The 13127-nt window shown below is 28.5% G+C and overlaps 1 protein-coding gene across 50 annotated transcripts in view; it reads right to left on the reverse strand.

The window, feature by feature from the left end:
* The window catches only part of LOC134725749 (ankyrin-2-like), a 163041-nt gene that overhangs the window by 55619 nt on the left and 94295 nt on the right, over positions 1 to 13127 (reverse strand). For 29 of the 50 annotated variants that reach the window (XM_063589866.1, XM_063589825.1, XM_063589816.1 and 26 more), the window contains 10 exons: positions 12813 to 12891; positions 12371 to 12574; positions 11286 to 11414; positions 10769 to 10869; positions 9558 to 9624; positions 7658 to 7822; positions 6368 to 6508; positions 4399 to 4563; positions 3736 to 3870; positions 1702 to 1770 (listed from right to left, as the gene is read on the reverse strand). In XM_063589866.1, the coding sequence (XP_063445936.1) occupies positions 1702 to 1770; positions 3736 to 3870; positions 4399 to 4563; positions 6368 to 6508; positions 7658 to 7822; positions 9558 to 9624; positions 10769 to 10869; positions 11286 to 11414; positions 12371 to 12574; positions 12813 to 12891 (1255 nt within the window). The remainder of the gene's footprint in view (positions 1 to 1701; positions 1771 to 3735; positions 3871 to 4398; positions 4564 to 6367; positions 6509 to 7657; positions 7823 to 9557; positions 9625 to 10768; positions 10870 to 11285; positions 11415 to 12370; positions 12575 to 12812; positions 12892 to 13127) is intronic. The other 21 variants (XM_063589858.1, XM_063589838.1, XM_063589832.1 and 18 more) reach the window with 10 other exon arrangements.

Raw genomic sequence — 13127 nt, forward strand, 5'->3', positions numbered from 1 at the left:
TGATTGTAAATTCTAAAAAGGTTAATGATAAAATATTGAAACTTGAATTGAGACTAACATGACATACATGTAGAACTGATTGTCCTTACCTGACTGGTTATAACAAGTAGCTCCAACCAGGTAAGGACAGTTTGTCAATACTGAACAAAATACAATGTAAACATATTGTGAAAATTTCCATATATCAAATATAATCTTTCTGAAAAATGGTTGATACAAGCTGAATATGGACATTTGAGAGAAAACGTCACTAAAGTTCACCAAAATAGGTCAAACTCATATACTTTTTAAGTAAGTGATTCACATAGACAAATGTCATCACAATTTACTTGAAAAACCATGGGATGTCAATTTCAAGTCTGTTTGATTCTAACTGAAATCTCTATGTAATATGGAAGTTCTCGCAATACTTCTATATTGAGAGTAGTAATGAGTTAAAACAGTACAAATAATTGAGTAACATCAACAGCTTAGTTATGTAGCTGGAAACCATTAATTAAAACAAACACACATCACATTTAAGACTTCATTTATACTTTATCTAAATACATGTTAATGCAGTGTAAGACCAACACCAATCAATTATCTATATTCTTAATTTTCACTGTTGTCAGACATAAAAAAAAGTTTAAATAGCAAAACTCCTAAAACTTTTTATGACGTGGTCAAGATAAAGTAAAATGAATTCTAAAATGTGATGAAACTATAAGATCTAAATAACACAGAATTACAGAGCTATCATCTTTAATACCAAATTAAGAATGAAACTGATTTTACCAGCTTCTGGGGGAAAATATCTCTTTTTTTAATCCTTTTTTTATTTCTCTTATGATTAATCTAATAAATCTAAACTAATTCTAACAAGGTCTCAGTAAGCGTGAATTGAAAAGGTCAATTAAATTTGGAAGAGGAAGATAAAGAAAAATGCTGAATAAGTGAAATTTAGGACATTGTTGAATGATTGCTTATGAGGTCAATTCAGTTTAAAATAAGAATCACACCAATACAAAAACACACACATTCAAAAACAGAAACCTTACAAACCAGCACTCTGACGTGAAACAACAACAAATGTATGTGAAGAGAGATTTACAAATTTAGATGTTAAAATAAAAACTAAACACTTCAGCTACTTTTGTTTTCACAATTTTTGTCAGTTTTCTTTAAAAAAAAACCATTGGATTTGTCATCATTGCTTCTCAACATGTACTGTCCTGAGGCTATGCAAATGTTTATGAGTTTGTCCTATCTTGGATTTAAAAAAAATAAAACAAATTCTTGGGACTTAGATGTAAATTGATGACTTCTATTTCTTTTGTCATTATAAACTCTGAACTGTTTTTAAAGTTTAGGAGCATATTTAAGAAAAAATAAATGTTCTTGGTCTGATCAAAATTAATGTTACCAGGTATTATATCTTTTGCAGCATTATTGATTTTGTGAATTTAATGAAATGCCGATCATTTGTAAATGGGACAACCCCTTAACACATCAAAACCAAAAATGGCAATTAGAGGTCAGTTGGTGTTTACACGATGACATTGTCAAAACTATAAAGTAGGGGGGAAATTGAGTGATAATCTTTTTTTAATTCAAATTAAGGATATCAAATTATTACAAAAGCAGCTGAAGTTTGAAATGTGATTAGAAACAAAAAGAAAACATTGAGGACTAGCATTAATAATGGCTACAATGTTGTACCTTCATATGTATCTTTCTCAACGGGGCTGGGAGGTGGGGTGTGCAAGCCTTCTTCATCTTCTACGCTCTCTGCAATTATTGTAAGTAAGTATCTTAATTGTATGCAAATTATAGTTGAGATGGTACAAGTTAATACTTAATATAGTACAAGTATAAATATCATAGAATCTGAATAGTACATTTTTGTATAGATTAAGTTTAGTTGTATAGTTTCTTCCAAGTAAAGAATATATGGCATACTAACATAACTATAAAGACTCATAAATATATGACCATTTGCGTTATCAAGTTATACATATATACTAAAACAGAGAAAATAATATTTTTTAAAACTACTAGTCCTAAAATTCATGCCTCTGCCAACCTTCAGATATAAAGCTTAAGTTGACATAAATTCCTGCAGTTAACTTTAATAATAATGTTAGTAGGCTGCATTAATTTATAGCAGTGGAACTTCAAGGAGAACACAGTAAATTTCATTTTTTTTGCAATGCAAATTTACACAGATATTCGGAAAAATTTGATTGCTGCCTAAAAATATTACTTAATGAATTTGTACACGTTCAACTAAGAAGTTCCACTGCAAATAAACATACAAATAAGTATCATTCCATGCCTAGAAACAAATATAATCTGAACTGTTGAGGATATAAACATGTAATACCAAATTTACTGTACTTTATCAAAATTTCTGATACTAATATCTATTGACAATCAAACATGTTTCCTTGAAATTAGTATTTGTCTCTAAATTAAACAGATTATGTGTAACTACTGAACAGGTATTTGTCAATATGACAGATTCTGCACATAAGCAAATGTCGCTCATTTGAAATTTGGATAAAATTTGCGTCATTAGTGAACATAAAAAGATGTGCAAAAGATTTCAAGATAAAAGATTTGATAAAAACAGTCAGTAATTCAAAATACTGATATACAAGTAAAAAACCAAATAACTTATTGAGTATTTTGTCACAAATCTAATACAAACAATACTAATAAATAAACAGTTATAATATGTCTCCACATGGCCTTTTCTTACAAAGTTTATTTAGCTGAAAAGAAATAGTTTCAACAGACAATTGCATTTGTATGCAAAATCTTAACATAAACTGTAAAATGTAAAACAATTGTGATCACATTAATCCTGGAGTCAATTAGAATAATGGCTAAAATATAAATTAGGTGTGGTTTTAGTACAAACTTAAAAAATAAAATTGATCAAACACTGAATGCACATAACATAGGGAAAATGCTAAAGGTAAAAAACACACATTGTTTATCACTATTAATGCAAAATTCAAGCATTTTCGATAATTCTGAATAGAAGTCATGAAATGTGCCTGACCTCCTAACATGTCAGGCAAATTTTGGTTCAGTTAGAAAAGAAATGACAATTATCTAATTACAGCTAATTTCCTACTGCATGTAAAGCAAGACTTTGGTTAGGTTGCTTGGTTTGTTTGAATATTGTACAATTGTTATTTAGATAACGTTCAATCATATTTCAATATAATATATACAGGTTAAAATGTGCCTATATATATCGTTTGAATATTCAATCTTAATAACAAAGCTTGAATTAACATTTTTACAAACAGAGCAAGCAAGCCTACCAAAGTTTTACTTTACAAGCATTTTGAAATTAGCTGTAATGACAGCCAACTTTTTCTATTCATTATTCATATTTTCGAGGCAAATCATATTTTGGTCACACAAATATTTTCATCTGAATGAACAAAGGCCAGAAACTAATTTTAAATTTTTGAAAAAACTGAAAAGGAAACAGCTGAAAAATAGCAAATCTTGAGTCATTTCAAGTTTGTTAAAAACTATGAGTCATAGACTATCGTATGTCAAATATTTCAGTTCAGAGATGGTGAAACAATAATCATTGTTTGTAAAAAAAAACTCAATTGTGGTAAAAACTTGACAGTGCAGTGAAAGTCATGCTTCAGTACTTTCTCAGAAAAATACCATAAATTGTAAAAAAATAGACACAAAAATCTAAGGGTTGTCCATGCGTGACGCTACCTTTGATTTTTTGTGTTTGAGGTATTGATAACTGTTCCATAGCCTCAACCATGTCTATAACAATCTCCTGAGAGCTCGCACGGGAATTCTTTGTTGTAACAATCTCCTCTTCATTCAAATCAGGCTGAACTTCATCTGAAGATTTATAGTTTTATTCAGTTTAAAGGGGAAATCTTCATAAAGATTGAAGGATTGAAAACTTAAAATTTCTTTGGTGACAGACAAAATACTGTAATAGCAGGAATATTTAATGAAAAATTTATTTTCAGTACTACTAATTCAACTATAAGATGAAACTAAAGAAGAAAAAAACTAGTTAAATTAATCTTTAGAGACACAATCAGTTATAATGAAAGAAAAAAACAAAATTTACAAAAACTTAGGCACTAGAAATTGTGAGAAAAAATCGTTTAACAGGGATATTTATGAATTTATTATACAAGTCAAAGTTTATACAAATGAATAATGATATATCAAATGGACATCCTTTGCTTCCCATACTTAAATGATTTATTAGTAATAGTTGAGTGATATGTTAAAAATTGAAGTCATACAATAGAAATCAGAAAAATCAATTATGAGTGACGTGAATGTTTTCTGCTTCCCATACTTTATGATTGATATGATTTGTGAAATAGATGCACATGATGATGATCCATCTACCTTTTCTCTCTTTTTCTGGTTGATGTTTTGAATCAGAAAATTTGTCAAGCTGTCCAATTAAATCCAGAAAGTCTTCATCTCGTTTTTGAACTTGAACTTCCTTTTTAGCTTGTGGTCTACGTTGATCAACTGTAACTACCATTTCATCATCCCGTGATTCTCTCTCTACATTAATCGAAGGTTTATTCAGAAACTATACAATACACATTTAGATATCTACTAAAACATCTCTCAGTACAGTATTTTTTCAAATAATTTCAAATATCATTATCCATTTTGCTCAGCTTATGCAGAAAAATTCTCTTTTATCCCATATTTAACTGTTGATAATAAAATTTCTGTCAAGTTCTAAAATAACTGAAATTCTCTCTCAAATAACTGGTCAACATCTGTACACCTTATTTAGATTATTTTTATAAATAGGTTCACAAAATCTTTATGTTTTGAGATAAAAATCCAAGCATAAACCTGCAAATTTAAAATGTTAGATTTCACACACTTCAAAACGGGACATGAAAAGCCAAACTTTAAACAAGATGCCCTTCGGAAAACACTAACCTTTAATAACTTTTTTACTAAAGCCTCAGCATGTTAGTATTATAACACACAACTTTACTTAAAATGCCTTTAAGCAAATACTTAAAATCATAAATAATCTTTATTTTGTACTTGCAAACTGAGATGACTGATAGTAAATGTTAAAATACTATCAACAATAAAAACTTTCTTTTTTGTAGATTTGTGTTTCCTATTAATTTAATGTCAACTGTTTAAACTTGCTGTCTATCAAATGTAGACAAGAGTTGAAAGGGAAATGTGAATACAGTGAAACGTATAGGAATGTGCATTCAGTGTTTGATAAATAGAATCTTATATAACTGAGAATTATAAGTGTAAAAGGATAACATCATACAGACAACATAATCGTATAATAAAGTGATGCATACATACACAACATAAATACTTATAAATAATGCATTATACCATACATTGGTTTATTGGTCTATCATGTATCAATAATTAAAATAAATTGAACATATGTTTAGAATCTAAAGTTGGTAACACTGTTTTTGTTTACCATTGATAATAAGCATAAAACATGTATTTTTATATACATTGAAATCACTCATAACGAATATTAAAAACAACATCATAAATGCAATTTATAAAATGATGCTATGTCTTTTGGAATTTCTAAGAACATTTTTATATTATTTGTATGATATGCATTATTCAATTTGGGTTATAAAAGGATAAAATAATGAATACAAGATTTGAATAAACAACAATAATAATCTATTATAAAAAGACTATAAATACAAAAAAGTATACTTAAATAAACATGCATATCAAAAAAGAAAATAGATTTGTATTTATTTAATAAACTTTCCAGTTGTATTGCTTGAAATAAAAGAAAATCTAGTTTCTTTTTATCTTAATATAATAAACCATGTTATTATCTATATAAATAATATATTAATAAAATAATTCATTTGTGCTCTATTTTTCATATAAAAAGGACTGTTATTCCAAAATCCCAGTTCTAACACTATAGATTCGCTGTAAGAAAAGTTAATCTCTAAATTCCTCTGAAGTTTTTGAATGAAATTGTTGATAAAAAGTGTCTCTTTTCTCTAAACCTTACATCAAATACAAAAATTTAGATTAAAAATTAAAAAAATAACAGGACGCATCTCCAAGTTCCCAAAATGCTAATTTCTTGTAATAATTTGACTTATCACATTACATATCCCCTTTAAAAACATGCAATAAAACTTTCATTTAGAATTAAAAAGAAATTATGAAAGGTGGGGAAATAAAATGGAATGAATTTATTGCCAATCAAAAACTGTGAAGAAAGTGTAAGTTAAGTTTAAAATTAGTTAGATAAACATAGGGTACAACAGATTAGTAGATCATGCAGTGTTACTGATCACCACACCAACAGGGATGACCATGCAACTGGTACCTTGCTGTTGTTGTTTTTGTGAAGGGGGAGCAGCTTGCTGATCAATAGATTGTACAATGGATATTATCTCTTCTGGTGACAGACGTTCATGTTTAGTATGAACAATTTCATCCTCGGTTACTGTTGGCTTGTCATCAATATCTACAGAGTTACATTATCAAAAACATATTAATCAGTAGTTAGTAAAGCTTAACCAGAATGAAAAGTTACCACATCAAAGCATTGTAACTGACTTGCATGTAAAACGTTTTGAATATGCATATCATGCTATCAGTCTTTGGAGTCCTATGAGGTCCTCATTACTTCTCTCATGAAATATAAGGCCTCCATTTATATAAAGCCTTTATTTTGTTATTCATGTCAACCACAATATTGAAACTCACAAACAGTTTTCAAACAATTAGTGCTACATTAGCAATACAAATCCTTAGCAAAATAATTTTCACATGAAATAATGCTCAATACTGATTAACATAATGAAATGCTTAAGCTAATGCATTGATATCAATATGTATGAAATTCTGTCTAAATAGGTTTAAGCCACATCATATCTTATTCTTTTAAAACCATTCTGTGAAACAAGACCTGTAATTTGCAATATATCTTTCTTTTATGTAACAATATTAATACAAAATACTTCTAAGCTAACTTTGTTTATAAGCTTTTTCATTCTAAGAAAAAATACATAAACAGTTTACATGTAAAAAGAAATTTTACACCTTATCGCTATTTATACACTATTTCTTAACATTAAACAGTTTTGTAAAATTTGGACGTTATGAAGGAATTGTTACATGGTCAATAAATCAGCTAAATTTCTGGTCAGTTTTGTTGATACCCATATAGTGATAAGGTCTATAAAGTGAACATTTTCAATTTAGAGATTTATTCAGTGAAATAATAGTCATAAAATAAAAAAGTTTCCTTCATGCTAAAGAGTATTGTACATTTTGTATATAATGTATTTAAAGTTGAGGATGAAAAGTAGAGAAGTATTAGTATATAATGTTATGATTATTAGGTTGATTACAACATGGAAACGTTCAACATGCAAGTCTGGTTCCCTGTTTCATTAACTCATTGTAAGAAACAGTGTACCAATGTTTTACAAAGGCCAACTGATTAAAAACCTTGTCATAATATACTGTCATTTAAGTTTTAAACAAATGACTTAAGTTCATTTTACTTTTTGGAAGAGTTTTATCTTTCCCTCCTGAAAATGAGTTGATGAGAGTAGTAACTAATGTTACAGGGAACCAGTAGATGTAGACAGATTACAGATGGATGTACCTTCTCTGTTTACTGTTTCAGGTTGTTTAGACTCGCTATATTTATCAAGTTGATCAATTAAATCGAAGAAGTCTTCATCTTGCTTTTCTACTTTAACTTCTTCCTTTGCTTGTGGCCGTCGTTCATCAACTCTGACCACAAATTCATCTTCCCTTGTTTCTGTTTCTAAAGGTCAATTGAATAAGCCGGTCAAATGCAAAGCAATAAAAACAACATTTAATCTACGTTTCCAACACTGACCAAAATTGACAGCTCTATTGTTATTGAACTTACAATTAAGGTTCAAAAGCATATAAATCGAAATAAAATTTTGAAAATGAAAATGAAAACTGAAAACCAGTGTAATATACAAAAAAACTGTCATTATCATCATATTTTCAAATTAATAATCTAAAAATAACAATGAAGTTATTAAAATAATAAAACACAATTGTTTTAGATATGAGCTATTTCCTTTCCAAAAATGATGTTATCTTGCTTCTGAAGGAGTTGCTTCGGATGAACTTATCTTTCTTAAGTTTTGTTTTCAATTTCATATCATAATTATTGATAAACAATATGCATTTTGAAACTAACTATGGTCTTTTTCTAGTAAAATATTAATGAAAGGCAGTCCTCCATTCAGTATCATGGAGTTCAAAGAGTTGGAATTTATGGTCAGTCAGTATTGGAATATAATACACAATGTTTATTCACAAGTCCCATTCAATGACAATCAGGCATGTTAGTACATTTCACATCAACTTATAAAGCACTGTACTAACATTCTAAACTCCTCATTTAAAATAGCATTGTATGTTTCTTATCAACATCAATAAAATATGTCTTATATGTTATCTAAATATTATATCAATATTTTGTTTACAAATTGCCTATTTTTACTTATTAAACATATGAAATATGTACTGGATAATTCGAGCTTATGCATCTAAGAAAATTGCCTATTTAGCTATAAGGTATAATGAAAATGATTTGAAAATAACCAATTTGAAAATCCAATAACGATTGCTATAAAAATCAATGTAAAGAAGCCACAAATAATTGTTATGATTAGGGTCTATCCCAGATAGGAAGAAAAAAATAAAATAAAAACTAAAGTGTGAAACCAAAATGATTGGGTCATAATAAAAAGCCATTTTATTTTTTGCAAATTCTGACAAAAAATATTATACACTTCTTCTGGTTTCCTGTTATTCCAGGTGTCTGATGGATAACAGATGAAGTCAGAACACTATTTGGTAAGCCCAGGAAAAATGTTCAATTAAATGAAGCAAAAACAAGATAAAGTCCAGTTTTACGCTTTGTGTTCCAGTAAATAAACACTTTTAACATTGCAATAACTGATTTACAATGTAAATTTCTATTATGATATGTGCTTTTGTTTGTATTTCAAATTTACCAAGTAGAAAAAAATTACCAATAACTGAGTTTATATATGTCACCTCAAGAAACATAACCAAAAGCAAGCAAAACAAATAAGGATGGTCCATTTTTATCCCAGGTAGATTAAAAGTATAGACAAACCTCTAGAAAGTGTGAATTTTCCTACAACAGTAACAGTATTTTCTTATTTTTGTTTTATGAGTATAAATATGTGTGAATATTCAATTTTCATGGGATTGAGAAAAAATATTTATAAAGGAACCTGATTTCTATATAAAAGATTACAGACAATTTGTATTTCTTTTAACACTAAAGAATGTAGTTCAGATATACTCACGATGTCTAGGTATTTAATATCCAATGGATAGTGAAGAGTCAGTAGTTTTTAAATTTTTTTGCATCTTAATGTATTTTATTTCTTATGTTCACCATTTTACTTGTTTTTGTTAATGTATAAAGTTGTGTTTTAGTCTGGCTGTTTTTGTTTATGTATATACACTGGCTGAGGACAACATACCTTCTTCTAAAGCCTGAGGAGCTTGCTTGTCATCAGAACTTGGAGATTCTACTACAGATTCAGATTCCTAAAAATAAATTTAAAATCTAATAAATATTCATTTACAACTGCAGCAAACCAATTAAAAAGAAACTTTCCATGCAAAACCATACAGAAAATGATCATATTCATACATCTTTTAAATATATAACTTTGAAAATTTAAACTGTAAAAAAGGATAGTAGTTTTTCTTTGATATTTTTTAATTTACTTATCATTGACAGTGTTTATTATCATATCAATTTAGATTTTGTTTCTGCAATAGCTTAATAATTTGCCTTACTTTATACCAAAATGGCTATAATGAATTTGCCAAGTTCTTGGCCTTTTATAGCTTGCAATGCAGTCAAGGTTTTGATCATTATTGAAGAACGTACAGTGACCTGTAGTTGCTTACTTCTACAAAATTTATACTCTGGTAGAGAGTTGTCTCATTGAAAATCATACCAATACCACTCTCTTATGTGGTATAACAAGTGTATCAACAGGGACAAGATTTTTTAACACGGTTCTAAGAAAGTTTCATTTTTTCTAAAAGAAATTATTTCAGAATGTTTCCAACACAATAATTGACAGCAATCTAAAAAGAACAATGTAACAAACACGGTCTAAACTGCATCAAACTGTGTGTACAAAATTATTACTCTACAAATATCACACCAAATAAATCACTAGATTACAATAAAAGTATCAAAGAGTGCAATGCTTTTTTTAATGTCACACCGAAAATAATTGTAACAAATTAGGGAAAAGATGTTAAAATAATTCACGGCAAAATTAGAAATAACACAAAAAAAAAGGGAAGCAATCTCACCTCAAGGTCAATCATCATCTTAACGTGCAAAAATAATAAGAAAATTTTAAATGAAAATGTGTATGCATGCTATTAATGAACACATTTATAAATGGAAGGGTTTAAAAATATTTAAGGATGCAATACTTCAATTTTTTTATTTGATCTGAAGGTGAAGAGGATGGGAGAAAATAGGGGCTTTCAACTAAAACCACCAACATTAACGTATCACATCTTTTTCTTGAATAGCAATGCTAATATTGAAGGTCTCTTATACTGATAAAATATTGAACATCTGTATAACTTCAGAAACCATAATTGAGTTACTACAACTAATAACACAGAAAATCCAGACATGAAATATTCTATAATAGGATACCTTAACCATATCTTGTTCATCAAACTGTACATCTAATGACATGTTACGCTTCATTGAATCTTCTCTAGATATTCCAACCTCTTCTGTGAAAGTGTCAAAACCTGAAAACACACAGAACATCTCAACTTTTAAAATCAGATCACTTTTTCATTTAGTACTATTTATACTAGTGACATATTTGTTACTGATTTCAATTAAGTTTAATGAATTATACATTAAAAGATTCTCAAAACTTAAACCTTGTCATAATGGTTCCTAAAAAATCAAGCACAGGAAAAAAATATGTACATTAAGGAATCAATGAAAGACCAAAAAAACATTCAAGTTGCTGACTCTTCTAATAAACAGCATACTTCTTTCTTAAAATAATTATTGAAAAAATATGTATACAATGTAACAGATTCTCTGCAATTAAAATGTATACTATGAAAGCTAGCTTTTCTGATAAAACTTTAGCGACATTGCTTGGTTTGTATTCATGAATGTATATTTTGTAACCATAACAACCACTCATTACCTGATTGGTCCATAGCAACTCTAGCAGCAGCTGCCTCCATCTCATCCTCAACATTTTCTACATTATATATACATTTCTTGACAACATCTTCTCTGTTTATCTTTATAAGAGCTCTTTCTAAGGCTTGACCTGTAAAGTAAAATTAAAATTAAAATAAAAAACCTGCTGCTTTTAAATGAAATCACAGTATATATGATTCCATTCATAATTACAGCTGAAAGACAGATTTGTTTGTTGTAAAACATTCAAAGGAATAAATGAATGTTCTGTATTAGTTCTGCAATGATTTAGTTTGACATTCTGTTTCATTGTTTTTTTAATTAACAATTCTAGCATAGAGCGGACTTGGATGAAGATAAGTATAGCAGCTAGCTATCTATCTATCTTGTTTGTTGTGCTAATGTATTTGTATACCAAAGTTTTAAGGTAGATTGATGGTATACCGCCATCTTGGATTGTACAATCACAGTACAAAATTGGTCTAGTTATTTGCCTTAATCTGCAAATTTGGAGACAGATTTGCAATTCAATGGTTAGAATGTTTTTTTTATTTAAAGAAAACTTGTTAATTCATTGTATGGTGAAAAAATATTTTAACAAATATCATTTTTTTTTTGGTTTAAAAATAACTCTTTTAGTACAAAATTTATACTGGGCTAATAGGGATTTTTTTTATTTTGACTTGTAGCAAGAAAACAAGTTTTGGTGACACCAAGTTTTATTTTTATTTTCTTAATACATATAATGAAACCTTTCTTCTCACAATTTATTTCAGAATTCTATCTCATAGAAATTTTTTTATGCACACTAATGTGTTTTTTCATGAACAAACTAACCAAATTTTGACAATTTTCAACGACTCATAGCCTGAAAAATAGCAAGGTGACCAATACTTTTTATTAAATATTTGAAAAGAGCATAATAAAATCTTCATTTTGGCAAATTATAAAAAAAATCTGTCTCAAAAAATATATACTTGTGATCTACCTTAAAACATTAAAATTTTGTTCTGGTTGTTAGGTTTTATGTCTTGTATACCAATAGTATAACACGGAAGCTTAAGGGACATACATATTCCTACTTACCTTTGTTTGGTTCAGTATCTTTATCCACCCAGAGCTGTAGCATGGCAAGAGCTTGGTCATTAACAGTTTTGTATTGGTTGTTAATGTCATTAATTTCTGATGATGAAACATCTAACTGTTGAGCTAACATGACCCAATCTCCCTTGAGTGTATCTGCTACATCTGTCAGTCTGATGTTGGCCTGTTGTACTCGGTCTTGAACAACTACAATTACACAGAAATATCACAAACTTTTATTTCATTTTCCCTTCATTGATTGATTGTCGGTGCTTAGCACCACTTAAGCACTATTGGCTGTATATTTTAATCGATGGAAAAAACTGGAGTCCCTGGAGAGGGTTAAACAACTGAACAGTAGCATGAATTTTTTTTTGAAAGGAATATGTTTAATTTCTTTCTATAACTAGTAATAAATCAAAACATATATTATTAAAGTATTTACCAATGCCATGTTCTTTGATAATTGAAGTTCTGTTTCTAAGTTCTCGAACTGCCTCTCCATCCATTTCCATGGAGGACGACTGAAGTAAAACAAAACCATAATGCATTTAAAGAATAACATGAATCAACAAAAATTAGATAATACATATCACTTTAATATCGATCAAAATATTTGCCAAATCTTAAATTTAGAAAACAGTTTTGTTATTTTTGTTATTTTGCTTTTCATTTTTTATAATGTTTTCCTTTTTGACAGTTTTTGCAGTAATTTATTTGACATGCCATCCTTGCTGGTTTTGGTGACAAATTCATTATC

The sequence above is a fragment of the Mytilus trossulus genome, chromosome 7 (assembly GCF_036588685.1).
Source record: "Mytilus trossulus isolate FHL-02 chromosome 7, PNRI_Mtr1.1.1.hap1, whole genome shotgun sequence".
Lineage (NCBI taxonomy): Eukaryota > Metazoa > Mollusca > Bivalvia > Mytilida > Mytilidae > Mytilus > Mytilus trossulus.